The sequence below is a fragment of the Moschus berezovskii genome, chromosome 17 (assembly GCF_049115385.1).
Source record: "Moschus berezovskii isolate FMDL1 chromosome 17, NW_MosBer_1.0, whole genome shotgun sequence".
NCBI classification, from domain to species: Eukaryota; Metazoa; Chordata; class Mammalia; order Artiodactyla; family Moschidae; genus Moschus; species Moschus berezovskii.
In genome coordinates, this window is record NC_142476.1 from 80,328,019 (window position 1) to 80,343,882 (window position 15,864).

At 40.1% G+C, this 15,864-nt stretch overlaps 1 protein-coding gene across 3 annotated transcripts in view; it reads right to left on the reverse strand.

The window, feature by feature from the left end:
- LOC129551702 (uncharacterized) overlaps nt 1-15,864 on the reverse strand; it is a 447,940-nt gene that overhangs the window by 264,867 nt on the left and 167,209 nt on the right. For all 3 annotated transcript variants that reach the window (XM_088845551.1, XM_088845550.1, XM_088845549.1), the window contains exon 2: nt 6,147-6,262. In XM_088845551.1, coding sequence (XP_088701677.1) covers nt 6,147-6,247 — 101 coding nt within the window. In that variant the 5' untranslated portion in view covers nt 6,248-6,262. The remainder of the gene's footprint in view (nt 1-6,146; nt 6,263-15,864) is intronic.

The window sequence follows — 15,864 nt, forward strand, 5'->3', positions numbered from 1 at the left end:
ATGCTGGGGAACCCCAGTGCTACATGGTAACAAGAAACAAAAAGTTTCGGCCAAAGCCACTGGGCTAGTGTCTGTTCATGCATCTGAAATCTCTGTACCTCTAGTACCAACAGACCTCAGTTTCCTCATCTATAAAATAAAGAAATGGGACTAGCTGATGGAGTGAATCCCATTCAGTATGGTTTAATACATCTGATTACTACTGTATTCATCATTTCCTTCAAGTTTGAAGTCATTTTGAAAAGTAATTCCTCCAAAAATTGACATTTTCATGGGAAAGTGGACAAAGAACTATTTCATGTTTAACACCAGTTGAGGGAGTTTTAAATTTTTTTACTTAGGAACAGAGAATTTAAAGTGCCACCCGTTCAAGAATATATGGAAGTATATGTTTCATGTGACTGACAGTTAAAATAATTTTCATACCATTTTAACTTAATATTTTAAATCTTGTTTGTTTTTATCAGAATTCAAAAAAATAATAAATATTTCATCATATTAAAATAATTCAAAAATTGATGATATTTCTCAAATGGCTATGTGGATATGTTCATGCATTTTTACACATTTCTTTTATCCTCAGTATTTTCAGATTAATAAATTTAAAACATATATTTAATTTCTGATGTAAGAACCTGGATGTATTTATAAATTTTCCCCCATTTATAGATATATATTTTCAAATTTTGGAGACACAAGATAAACCTTCATTGTTTCCTCATAAGAAATAAAGTCTTATCTTCTCCAAAAAAGATAACAACAAAGATTTGTACAATTCAGATTCAAGCATCTTGGCAGAGATGAACACTTTCCTGTTTATAATATATCAGCCACACCATAGTTTCGTCAACTACAGAGGACTTTTTAACCAATTTTAGAAGGATGATTACAGAAAAGAAATGTACAAAGCTTTCTCCAAACACATAATAGGGTGTGACTTGAAGAAAATCATAAGATTCCACAGCCCCAAAATAGTCTTCCCATATCTAGGGCCTGCGATTTCCATCATGACCATAAAAGATTAAAAATGGCATCTGATTTCAAGTTTTAAGTGAAGAATGAAACACTAGTGCTGACATATTACCTGCTGACCAGCAGAAAGCAAAACTCTGAGAAAACAGGCACAGGCATATAGGGTCGAACAGGAAAAAAGGCTGAGAGAACAAAGATATCAGGATAAACAGAGGTCACCACATACCAAACACAAGTGGGAACTTGGAGGACAAATGGAAAAGAATTTCTTATTAAAATCTCCTTATGTTGCTAATAGAAAACCAAAAGGGGAAGGGGAGTTAGTTTAAAAAGCAAGTACTAAGAGGTACAAACTGTGCTGTGCTGTGCTGTTGCTCAGTTGTGTCTGACTCTTTGTGACCTTTTGGACTGACCCTGCCAGGCTCCTCTGTCAATAGGAATTTTTTCAGGCAAGAATACTGCAACGGGTTGTCATTTCCTAAGAGGTACAAGCTGCTATATATATAATAAATAAGCTATAAGAATATATTGAACAGCATAGAGAATATTGCCAGTACTTGATGATAAGTTCAAATGGAGTGTAATGTATTAAAATTTTGAATCCCTAATATTGTACACCTGAAAGCAATATAATATTATAAGTCAACTATGTGCTGTGCTGTGCTAAATTGCTTCAGTAGTATCTGACTCTCTGTGACCCTATGGACTGTAGCCCACCAGGCTCCTCGGTCTGTGGGATTCTCCAGACGAGAATACTGGAGTGGGTTGCCATTCCCATCTCCATATGTCAACTACACCTCAGTTAAAAAAAAGGAAATTAATAATAAAATAAAATATACAAGAAAAAATCTGCCTGTACAGGCTATTTTGAAATACTATTTCCCACTGAATAAAGAGATGTTGAATGATTGAAAAAAAGGCAGTTATTTCCAACTGTTAATTTCACATTTTAATAGAAAAAAAATGAATAGCATGCCTATAAAAATAAAATACCAAGTATTACATTCCCCAACAAATAGTATTTATAGAAGCATTCCTTTAATCAAAACACCTATCCAGTTCCTACTGAGTACAGATATTATACATCAGTTCAGTTCAGTCACTCAGTCGTGTCTGACTCTCTGCGACCCCATGAATCACAGCACGCCAGGCCTCCCTGTCAATCACCAACTCCCGGAGTTCACTCAAACTCATGTCCACAGAGTCAGTGATGCCATCCAGCCATCTCATTCTCGGTCGTCCCCTTCTCCTGCCGCCCCCAACCTTTCCCAGCATCAGAGTCTTTTCCAGTGAGTCAACTCGTCGCATGAGGTGGCCAAAGTATTGCAGTTTCAGCTTCAGCATCAGTCCCTCCAATGAACAGCCAGGATCGATCACCCTTAGAATGGACTGGTTGGATCTCCTTGTGGTACAAGGGACTCTCAAGAGTCTTCTCCAACACCACAGTTCAAAAGCATCAATTCTTCGGCGATCAGCTTTCTTCACAGTCCAACTCTCACATCCATACATGACCACGGGAAAAACCATAGCCTTGACTAGACGGACCTTGGTTGGCAAACTAATGTCTCTGCTTTTTAATATACTATCAAGGTTGGTCATAACTTTCCTTCCAAGGAGTAAGAGTCTTTTAATTTCATGGCTGCAATCAGCACCTGCAGTGTTTTTGGAGCCCAAAAAAATAACGTCTGACACTGTTTCCACTGTTTTTCCATCTATTTCCCATGAAGTGATGGGACCAGATGCCATGATCTTTGTTTTCTGAATGTTGAGCTTCAAGCCAACCTTTTCACTCTCCTCTTTCACTTTCATCAAAAGGCTTTTGAGTTCCTCTTCACTTTCAGCCATAAGGGTAGTGTCATCTGCATATCTGAGATTATTGGTATTTCTCCCACCAATCTTGATTCCAGCTTGTGCTTCTTTCAGCCCAGCGTTCCTCATGATGTACTCTGCATATAAGTTAAATAAGCAAGGTGACAATATACAGCCTTGACGCACTCCTTTTCCTATTTGGAACCAGTCTGTTGTTCCATGTAGAGTTCTGACTGTTGCTTCCTGACCTGCATACAGGTTTCTCAAGAGGCAGGTCAGGTGGTCAGGGATTCCCATCTCTTTCAGAATTTTCCACAGTTTATTGTGATCCACACAGTCAAAGGCTTCAGCATAGTCAATGAAGCAGAAATAGATGCTCTTCTGGAACTCTCTTGCTTTCTCCATGATCCAGCGGATGTTGGCAATTTGATCTCTGTTGCCTCTGCCTTTTCTAAAACCTACTTGAGCAGGGCAAAGGCTAATAGAGTTTTGTCAAGAGAACGCACTGGTCATAGCAAACACCCTCTTCCAACAACACAAGAGAAGACTCTACACGTGGACATCACCAGATGGTCAACACTGAAATCAGACTGATTATATTCTTTGCAGCCAAAGATGGAGAAGCTGTATACAGTTAGCAAAAACAAGACCAGGAGCTGACTGTGGCTCAGATCATGAACTCCTTATTGCAAAATTCAGACTTAAATTGAAGAAAGTAGGGAAAACCACTAGACCTAAATCAAATCCCTTATGATTATACAGTGGAAGTGAGGAATAGATTTAAGGGACTAGATCTGATAGATAGAGTGCCTGATGAACTCTGGACGGAGGTTCGTGACATTGTAAAGGAGACAGGGAACAAGACCATCCCCATGGAAAAGAAATGCCAAAAAGCAAAATGGCTGTCTGAGGAGGCCTTATAAATAGCTGTGAAAAGAAGAGAAGCGAAAAGCAAAGAAGAAAAGGAAAGATATAAGCATCTGAATGCAGAGTTCCAAAGAATAGCAAGGAGAGATAAGAAAGCCTTCCTCAGTGATCAATGCAAAGAAATAGAGGAAAACAACACAATAGGAAAGACAAGAGATCTCTTCAAGAAAATTAGAGATTCCAAGGGAACATTTCATGCAAAGATGGGCTTGATAAAGGACAAAAATGGTATGGACCTAACAGAAGCAGAAGATATTAAGAAGAGGTGGCAAGAATACACAGAAGAACTGTACAAAAAAGATCTTCACGACCAAGATAGTCACGATAACATGATCACTGACCTAGAGCCAGACATCTTGGAATGTGAAGTCAAGTGGGCCTTAGAGAGCATCACTACGAACAAAGCTAGTGGAGGTGATGGAATTCCAGTTGATACTATACATACGGACATTAATTAGATGAGGTTTCTGCTCTGAAGGACATGTAAGCTGACAATTAAAATGCAAAATAATGGCCAAGGTTGACACGTGACATAGTGCTCTGGAACCCCGCAGAAGCATCTGTTTCTACCCTGGAGAATTTGGAAAGAGGTGAAGAGATGCTGTGTAAGATGATTCTTGAAGCCTGATTAAGGGAACATTCAGAGGAAGGGAAAAGGCAGTGTAGATGGAAACAAGGGTTCAGGATGGGGAATTCAGCAGCACTGAGGAAGGTATAAAAGCTGGTGGAGGCTTTGAAATCAGATCTAAGCTCAAATTCAACAGTGAGTGACTCTGGGAATTTACGAAACTACTTAACCTCACTGAACTTTTTTTCTGTGCATCTGTAAAATGATAATAACAATAACATTAATAACATATACCCCATCCCTGGTGGCTCAGACAGTAAAGAATTTGCCTCCAAGGCAGGAGACTTGGGTTCAATCCCTGTGTCAGGAAGATTACCTGGAGAAGGAAATGGTAATCCACTTCAGTATTCTTGCCAGGGAAATCCCATGGACAGAAGAGCCTGGCAGACTGCAGTCCATGGGATCACAAAGAATTGGACACAACTGAACGACTTTCACTTCACTTTAATTCACCTCATAGGCTTCTCTATGTTTAAATGTATATCAAGTCTTGACACTGTGTTCAATAAAATTTAATCATATTATGAAACTGCCTTCAAAGTCCAGATGAGAGGCAATGTAGTCAGAGCTAGGCAAGAGAGGGAAAGAGAGATGTTTTTGAGGGAGAAACTGTGAACTGGTCAGACAAGGGCAAGCAAGGCAAGATCGAGGCTGATCTGAAGATCCTAATTTGAGCATCAGGACTGGTACTATGCAATGAACAGAGAGAGACAGACTGGGAAAGGTGAGCGGGACTGAGAGACCTGCTGAATGAGTGTCCACAAGCCACACCTGGGAATCCAGAGGGAGGCAGAAATGTAGATCTGGGAGTTGTTAGTATGGCTGAGTCCCTGAGCAGAGATTGTTTAACAGGGAAACAGAGGGTAGAAACCCAAAGCACTCACATAAACCTTAGAGAAAAACATAACATACAAATGACTCCTAAATTCTCACTGTAAGCTCATCATGATGTTTACAGTAATGATCATTTATCGAGTTACTCTGTGGATACTGTGCCAAGTGTTTGGTTACATTATTCACCATTCAACAGGTACAGAGCGTCTGTCAAATTGTCAACATGGTTCTCAGGAGAGAACCTGAGATTCACCAACAAGCCAAGCAGAAGACATGGCTACCGCTTGCATTGTCTTGGTGTAACAAAACCGTTACCAAATAAAGAATATGACATCAGATTATGACACGTGCTACAAAGAAAGGGAAAGAATATGATATAAGAAGGACGGGGACAGCTAGAGAAAGGTCAGGGGATCTTCTCTATACAGTTCATGTGCTTCTTCATCCTAACTACCCTAATTGGGGCTGACGGCAAAGTTTTGAGAAATTAAATGACTTTTTCAGTGCCTCTCAACTAGAATCAAGATTTTTCTAACCAATACCATAACCACAATAAGTACAGACTCCCACAAACAAGCTAAATGGCAAGTAAGTGCACAATAAATATATTGAAATATGCATTCAAGTATAAAGTGCCATTACCTACACAGACAGTTTTAACATGGAAGCTCACTGTCCCATTGACACAGCCATCACCAGACACTGCTGCTAACAAACTCACACAGGTGGGTTTAAATCATCACTGAGGCTTAGGTCTCTTCTAGAAAGAATTACCAGGCAACTGATGGATGTAATGATACCCAAGTTCCAATAATAAGAGGAAACGTCCTCTCTTTAGTTAGCAAATACAATGTTTAAGCCAGGAACTGAAACACACATACTGAGTAGTCAGCATATATTCATGAAAGCAAAGGCAGGAGACCAAAGAGGAGCCAAGCTATCAGCCTGGCAAGAGGCTGGAAGCCATGGTACTCACTGTGCAGCATCCCATGCTCTCCCCACTGTCCTGGGTGGAAACTGAGCAGGAGACCCAAGCTCAGGACCACAGCCATGGCCAGTCAGTAGTAACAGCGGCATCTTCAGTTTGAAAGCCTGGAGGCACAGGTGTAGGCAAATAGTGAAAAATGTCTTTAGAAACAACAAAAACCAAAGAAAGAAAGTGCTGAAGGAATCTAGGCTCTACAACTGATGAACGAGAGAAAATAAAGCAGGAGATCATGAGTGTATTTTATCTATTTTAACAAGCAGCATCTTTCTCATCTGCGGTCATTAAAAAAAAAATCTCTCAGCCATCCATGCAGCAGCATTGGCCACTTTCTGAATACACCACCCAATATCTGGCACCTATCACAGTCACTGTGTCCTATGGCTTTGCTTAAAACTAAGAACCAGTCACTTAGGGGTTTAGATCATTTACCTGACTAGAAAGAGATGTGTTTACTAAAAAGGATTTGACCAGCGGTATTTTCAAATGTGAACACTTTATGGGCAGAATGGCTTAGAAAGAATAACTCCTTTTCAATAATCAGTGAAGTCTCCAGAGTTCACGAAAAATATTGATATCCATTATTTTACTTGAGCCTCAAAACAATCCTACCACAATGCATTTTTACCCCTCATGTATAGAGAAGGAGAGTGGTGAGAGCCAAAGAGCATATGGGCCCGTGGTTGAGTGGTGGGGTCCTAACATGCAAACAAAAATCCAGTAGCAGGGAGTAATTGGAATTGCCCCACAGAGGTGCAGTGTGAAGTGAGTTGATGGATCAGACGCCCAGACCACTGTAACTGGCAGGTCACCATGAGCCTAAAAGAGGTGTTATTCATACAGAGTGTGGGATTTTAGAGAGTAATGGCATGTGAGAACAAAAATGGAGGAAAGCTGCAGGTGGAATACAAAAGAAAAATAAAATGGAACACACTAAAGTAAAACAAGAGAGGCAGTGTTGCAAATGCAGGGGAGCAGCAGTCTCAGATGGCAAAGGCCAGAAAGGAGAAGGGGGAAGTGAAGAAATAAGCTGCATGCAGAAGTGCAATGATAGTAAATAAGCAGCACTAACAGTGATAAACACTCTTCATTATAGAGCTTCCACTCTTAATAAGGAAAGGAAACTTTTCAATACAAGAAAAGAACCTGCCAGATCTATAAACATACTTAGTTTGAAACTTATTCTTTAAAAGGAATGGTATACAGAAAGAGGGCTTCCCTAGGAGGTGGGAAAACCTACTGGATCATTTGACTTCTTGACAGGATTATAGCTCGTCTTATTGCTTCTAATTAATAATGCATTTAGCTATATTATTAGACATTTAGATGTGTTTTTCTGGCAGCAGCAGTAACTGAGTTCTTTCTCACTGACCTCTGCTAGTAAGAGGGATAATAAGAGACAGTCAAGGTAAATACAGTCTGCTGTTAAGCTGTAAGGCTGTCTGTTAGCAGCCCAGCCCTTCAGTGACTCATACACAAGTTACATCCAAAGCAACTAAACCTAAAATTGGACTATATGTGCTAGCTTAGATTCTGTGTCTTAGTGTGGCAGTTTGTTTCCAGAGCTGCCACAAATGAATGTTATTATTAACTCAAAGGATTGGTGAAAAGTGACATCAATACTTACTCTTTGAGAAGAGGAAACAGAAAAAAAGATGCTGACATGCCGTGTCCAGGGAAAGAACTTGGACACTACTAGGTGCCAGGCACTGCGATGGTCATTTTGCATTTCTCATCTCATTTTCGTCTTACAATAAATGTGCAATGAAGTTATTATTAACTACATTTTAAGCTTGAGAAAACTGAGGTTCAGAGAGATTAGAAACTTGTCCAAGTTTCCTCAAGGAACCAGGAAACCAAGCCAGAACTAAACCTAGGAACATTCTAACTCTGAAATACCCAATTTTCACATAAATCAAACAAGATGTTGACGATTAAAGACCAAAATTGCAACTTCTTTCAGTCAGTCACATGCTTACAACTCAGCCTCTGAAATTGAGGAGACTCTTTTGTGACTAAATAATGACTGATTTTAAAGATAAATCTCAAACGAGATACTGTCATCATTAAGTTATATTGTAAGTATGGTCACAGTCATCAAGCTACAGATGGACAAGTTAGAGAGTTCTTTGTATGCAATATGTAACAGCTATTGATATGTGCATATTTTAAGGGAAAAAAAACATAAAGACTTAATTTTAAAAGACATTACTATCTTTAGTAATTCCCTGTCTTCACAAAAGTAAGAAAATTATTCAGATAAACTGAACTGAATAATCGGAGTTTTTGGAACTGAGTAACCATTCAGAAAACAGGAGGATGTTTAGCAATCATCTCTCCCCTACTTCAGCATCACCAATCATCTGCTTCCCCCAGTTGAGAGTCCCACCTGAACTCCAGACCAGCACTGTGCAAGGCCACCACACTTCAGAACCACCATGTACCCTGAACTCTCTATGTCACTTACTGTACTAAAGATGGAAGAGATTATATTCCTCATCCTCAATAACTCTGAAAAGGGGGTGACCTGAATCCCATTTTTCAGATGATGAAACTGAAATTATAAGCCAGATGATGAAACCTGAAGTCATAAACCTAACAACTGATGGAGCCAGGCAGCAATTCAAGCCCAGGTATTTCTGATTCCAAGGTGGATTCCTGTGCCCCACGTCCTGGCTGCCTCTCCGTATATTTCTCAGTTCCCACTTGGCAGTTCAAGACCTCTCCTGATCCTCTTGTGTCTATAACTGAATGCCACTGTTTCTCCTTATAATTCACCTCTGCTTTCTTTTTCTCCTGGATTCTTTTTCAGGATGCATGGCATCACTTACCAACTGTAATATATTTGTTTGTTCACTTTCCTTTCTCTTCCAGTAAGTTCTCAGTTACCCTTGTGTGCCTACAACCTTTCAGAAAGGCTGGCAAAGAGTTAGACACACTAATATATAATTATTTGTGAAGTAAATGATGCTCTCCAGTCACCTTAACCAGAACTCCAGAGGTCAATCAAGACTCATTGCTCTCCTGTCCCCAAGACCTGTTAGTAATGAAGTCTCTTTATTACTTTAAATGTCTCATGACGCGGTCTTCAGTTTTCCATCGTGGCTGCCTTAGATATGGGTTCTGCCACTCTCGCTTGGATTGCCACAGTTTTCTTCTGAATGATGGAAACACCCTTCTCTCTGAGGTGATTCCCATCAAAAACCCTCTAAGTGTGGTCCAGTTTTTCAGTAACTCAGCATCGCCTCTTCCATGTCTCTTCAGAGCTCTTACCCTTGCAAACCACTCTAACCTCAGCATTTACTGGCTCTCTTTTGCCTTCTCCGTCTCGCCCCTTTCTCCACTGCCCACAGCGGCGTGTTCACACACAAACACATACACACACAAACACATACACACACACAGTATGATCCAGCCATTATAAAACACTTATAAGCCCCTTAGACCTATGTGACTTTTCTCCATTGTACAGTTTCCTGCACAAGAAATGCCCTTTTTCCATTTACTAACCTCATACCTTTCTAAATAAAAGGTCAGTCAAAGGTTAGTAATTTGTCGTCCTTTTAAAGTGACAGTCTTCACATCTGGTAGATCAAGATGGCGGAGTAGGAGGCTCCTGAGTGTACCTCCCCCCACAGACACAACGAACCACAACCACACATAGAACAACTATCTTTGAGAACAACCTGAGGACTAGCAGGACAGATTTTCTACAATTAAGGATATAAAGAAAAGGCCGTATGGAGATGGGTAGAAAGAGAAGAGATGCAGTCTAGGCACAACACACACTCCCCATGCAGTGGCCCAGAGGTTGGGGTGGGGGAGGGGAATGACACAATCACAGATGTCCCCTGAGGAACAAGGGGTCCACACTTCACACTGGGCTCCCCAGCTCAGGGGGCCGGCACAGGGAAGATGAGCCCCTTAACATCAGAACTTGAAAACCAGTGGGACTTATATCAGGAAGAGCCACTGCTGCTGCTGCTAAGTCGCTTCAGTCATGTCCAACTCTGTGCAACCCCATAGACCCCAGCCCACCAGGCCCCCCGTCCCTGGGATTCTCCAGGCAAGAACACTGGAGTGGGTTGCCATTTCCTTCTCCAATGCGTGGAAGTGAAAAGTGAAAATGAAGTCGCTCAGTCGTGTCCGGCTCTTCGCGACCCCATGGACTGCAGCCTACCAGGCTCCGTCCATGGCATTTTCCAGGCAAAAGTACTGGAGTGGGTTCCCATTGCCTTCTCCGAGGGAGAGCCACAGGGCTGTGGAAAACCAAGATTCTGCTCCTGAAGCGTCTGCACAGACTCACACTGTGTCTTAGCACAGAAGAAGCAATTTGAAAACTGCCTGGGTCAGACAAGGAGATCAACTCACTAATTTAGGGAGTGTGCTGGAGTGGCAGGGATCTAGTAAAACTTTCTTTGTGACAGAAGCACTGGTGGGTGCCATTTTCTTTTGCTCTCTTTCTACCTGCCTGGCCTGGCACTGGTAGGTGAAATTTCTGTTACTTTCCATTATCTTGGTTAAAAAAATGCTCCCGCCCAGGTGTTCTCCCAAGGTGTTCTCTCCTGCTCAACACACCCATCCCAGAGGGCCTCTCCAAAGCAGCTCCCAGCCCACCCTGCCCAGCAAGTGTCTCTACCAGCATCAGTGGCCCCTCCAAAGCAGCTGCTGCTCCAGAGGGTAAGCCCCCAGCCACAGCATGTTCAAAACAGCCATAGCAAGGCTTCAGAGCCAGTCACAGTGGGGGCCAGTCCCACATTTCAACAAGCTCACAGCAATCACATACAGACCTCTCAGCCAGCTGGCCTGAGGGCCAACCCTGCCAAACAGGATGCCTGCAGCAATCACAGTCCAACCACAGCAAAAGGACACACAGCCCACACAGGGGATACACCTGGAGCAGCTGGCTCTGGTGACTAGGGGACTGTGTCACTGGGCCCCACAGGACAACATCTACATAAGACTACTCTTTAAAGACTGGGAGATATACCTCATATGCCTAATACATAGAAACAAACACAAAGAGTTAAGCAAAATGAGGAGACAAAAACAATACCTTCCAAAGAAAAGAAACAAGACAAAAGTTTCAGAAAAAGAACTAAACAAAATGGAAATATAAAATATACCAGGTAAAGAGTCAAAATAAATATTTATAGGATTCTAACTGAATTTGGAAGAAGAATGGAAGAACTGAGTAAGAACTTCAGCAAAGAGATAGAAAATACAAAAAAGAACCAATCAGAACTGAAGAGTACAATAGCTGAAATGAAAACTACACTACAGGGAATCAACAGCAGGTTAGAGGATGCAGAAGAACAGATCAGCAATCTGGAAGACAGGGAAATGGAAATTAACCTACTGGAAGAGCAAAAAATAATAATAATAATCCAAAAAATGAGGACAGTTTAAGGGTCCTCTAGGAAAACATCAAGTGTGCTAACATTCACATGATAGGGGTCCCAGAAGGAGAGAAAAAAAGAAACAACAACAGAAAACATCTGAAAACATAATGGCTGAAAACCTTCCTAACCTGGTGAAGAAAACAGTTGTCCAAATCCAAGAAGTTAAGAAAAGAAAACGAAAATTACAGGTGAAAATCCCTGAGGAACATAAATTGAGAAATCCTCAACAGAATACTAGCATGCCAAATTCAACAACACGGTGAAAGGATTATTCACCAACAAGTGATGCTTATTCCATACATGAAAGGATGATTCAACATAGGCAAATCAAACAAAGTGATGCACCATATTACAAAATGAATAATTAAAATCTATGATTATATAAATAGGCACAGAAAAACCATTTGATAGAATTTAACATCCATTCACGATTTTTAAAAAACTCTTAATAAGTTAATAATACATAGTAAATTAGGCATAAAAGTAACACGTATCAACGTAATAAAACCCATATACAACAAACCCACAGCTAGCATCATATTCAGTGGTGAAAGGCTGAAAGCATTTCCTCTAAAATCAGGAAAGAGATGAGGATGGCCACTATTTCCATTTTTATTAAACATTGTACTGAAAGTCCTAGCCACAGCAATCGGAAAAGGAAAGAAATAAAAGGCATTCAAACTGGAAAGGAAGAAGTAAATCTGCAGATGACATGATGCTATATGCAGAAATCCCCCCAACAACTCCATCAAAAAATTATTAAAACTAATAAATAAATTAGTAAAGTGGCAGGATCAAAATAAATATACATAAATCTGTTATAATTTTATACAATGGACATGGAACAACAGACTGATTCCAAATCAAGAAAGGAGTACGTCAAGGCTGTATATTGTCACCCTGCTTATTTAACTTATATGCAGAGTACATCATGAGAAATTCTGGACTGGACGAATCACAAGCTGGAATCAAGATTGCCAGGAGAAATATCAATAACCTCAGATATGCAGATGACACCACCCTTATGGCAGAAAGTGAAGAGGAACTCAAAAGCCTCTTGATGAAAGTGAAAGAGGAGAGTGAAAAAGTTGGCTTTAAGCTCAACATTCAGAAAACGAAGATCATGGCATCTGGTCCCATCACTTCATGGGAAATAGATGGAAAAACAGTGGAAACAGTGTCAGACTTTATTTTTTTGGGCTCCAAAATCACTGTGGATGCTGAGTGCAGGCATGAAATTAAAAGATGCTTACTCCTTGGAAGGAAAGTTATGACCAACCTAGATAGTATATTAAAAAGCAGAGACATTACTTTGCCAACAAAGGTCCATTTAGACAAAGCTATGGTTTTTCCAGTAGTCATGTATGCATATCAGAGTTGGACTATAAAGAAAGCTGAGCACCAAAGAAATGATGCTTTTGAACTGTGGTGTTGGAGAAGACTCTTGAGAGTCCCTTGGACTGCAAGGAGCTCCAACCAGTCCATCCTAAAGGAAATCAGTCCTGAATATTCATTGGAAGGACTGATGCTGAAGCTGAAACTCCAATACTTTGGCCACCTGATGAGAAGAACTGACTCATTGGAAAAGACTCTGATGCTGGGAAAGATTGAAGGCAGTAGGAGAAGGGGATGACAGAGGATGAGATGGTTGGATGGCATCACTGCTCAATGTACATGAGTTTGAGTAAACTCTGGGAGTTGGTGATGGACAGGGAGGCCTGGCATGCTGCAGTCCATGGGGTTGCAAAGAATCAGACACAGCTGGGCAACTGAAGTGAACTTAACAAACTATCAGAAAGAGAAATTAAGAAAATCCCATGAACAACTGTATAAAAAAGAAAAAAATACTTAGGAATAAATTGAACCAAGAAGGTGAAGAGCTATACTCTGGTAACTATAAAATATTGACAAAAGAAAGTGAAAACAAGCAAACAAATGGAAAGATATACTGTCCTAGTGAATTAGAAGCATTAATATCATTATGATGTCCATACTACCTCCAAGCAATCTACAGATTCAATGCAATACCTCTCAAAATGCCAATGGTATTTTTCATGGAATTGAAACAAATAATTCAGAATTTTGTATTGAAAACAGACTCTGAACAGAAAAAGAAATTTTAAGAAAGAAGAAGAAAGCTGAGGTATCATGCTCCCTGATTTCAAACTATACTACAAAATTACGTTGATCAAAACTATATGATACTGGCACAAAAACAGATACATAGATCAATGGAAGCAACAGAATAGGAAACCCAGAAATAAAAACTATGCATATATGGTCAACTAATGTATGACAAGGGCTTCCTTGGTGACTCAGTGGTAAAGAATCTGTTTGCCAAGCAGGAGATATGGGTTCAATCCGTAGGTCAGGAAGATCCCCTGGAGAAGAAAATGCAAACCACTCCAGTATTCTTGCCTGGGAAATCCCATGGACAGAGGAGCCTGATAGGATATAGTCCATGGTGTCACAAAAGAGTTGGACACAACTTAGTGACTAAATAATAACAACAACAAATAACAATGGGAAAATTGAAAAGCTACAAGCAAAAGAATGAAACTGGATCACTTTCTTACATCACATATAAAAATAAACTAAAAATAGATTCAGTTCAGTTCAGTCGCTCAGTGGTGTCTGACTCTTTGCAACGCTATGGACTGCAGCACACCAGGCCTCCCTGTCCATCACCAACTCCCAGAGTTTACTCAAACTCATGTACATTGAGCAGTGATGCCATCCAACCATCTCATCCTCTGTCATCCCCTTCTACTGCCTTCAATCTTTCCCAGCATCAGGGTCTTTTCAAATGAGTCAATTCTTTGCATCAGGTGGCCAAAGGGTTGGAGTTTCAGCTTCAATATCAGTCCTTCCAATGAACACCCAGGATTGATCTCCTTTAGGATGGACTGGTTGGATCTCCTTGCAGTCCAAGGGACTCTCAAGAGTCTTCTCCAACACCACAGTTCAAAAGCATCATTTCTTTGGTGCTCAGCTTTCTTTAGAGTCCAACTCTGACATCCATACATGACTACTGGAAAAACCAAAGCTTTGACTAGACAGACCTAAAACCTTAATTTTAAGACTGAAACCATAAAACTCCTAGAAGTAAACATTGGCAGTATGCTCTTTGACATCAGTCTTGGAAATATTTTGTTTGGATCTGTCTCCTCCGTCAAAGGAAGCAAAAGCAAATATTTAAAAAATGGACTACATCAAAGCAAAAAGTTTCGGCACCATGAAGGAAACCATCAAAGAAATAAAAAGGCAACTTCTGAAAGGAAATGATGTTGATATCTAAAATATATAAAGAACTCACACAACTCGATATTAAGAAAAGCAAACAGAGCATCTAAATAGACGTCTTTCCAAAGAAGACATGCAGATGGTCAAAAGCACACGAAAAGATGCTCACAATCACTAATCATCAGGGAAATACAAATCAAAACCAAAATGATACATCATTTTATACCTGACAGAATGGCTATTATCAAAAAGACAAAAAGACAGCAAATAAGAGGTATAAATTAAAAGGGACTTCTCATGTACTGCTGGTGGTAATATAAATTGGTGCAGCCTCTAGGAAAAAAGTATGGAAATTCCTTAAAAAATTAAAAATAGAATTGCTAGATGATCTAGTAATTTCATTTCCAGGTATTTATCCAAATAAAACAAAAAGACTAATTTGAAAAGATAAACGTACTCTTATGTTCACTGCAGAACTATTTACAATAGCCAAGATATGCTGCTGCTGCTGCTAAGTAGCTTCAGTCGTGTCCGACTCTGTGCAACCCCATAGACAGCAGCCCACCAGGCTCCTCTGTCCCTGGGATTCTCCAGCAAGAATACTGGTATGGGTTGCCATTTCCTTGCCAAGATATGGAAGCAACTTAAATGTTTAAAGCAGATAAAGAAGATATGGTATATATACAAACAATGGAATATTACCCAACCATAAAAAAGAATGAAATCCTGCCATTGAGACATGAATGAATCTAGAGGGTTTATGCCAAGTGAAACAAGTCATCAAAGACGAATACTGTACAAATACCATGCAATACTTATTTGTAGAGTCTAAAAAGCAAAAGAAAAAACAAAACAGGAACAGACTCAGATACAGAAAGCAAACTGGGGGTTGCCAGAGGGCTGGGAGTGTGGGGAATTGGGTGAAACAGGTGAAGAGATTAAGTATAAACTTTTAGCTATAAAATAGTCATGGGGATGTAATGTAGAGCATTGAATTATAATCAGTAATATTGTAATAACTTTGTATGATAACAGATATTTACTAGACATTGTGATCAGTTTGT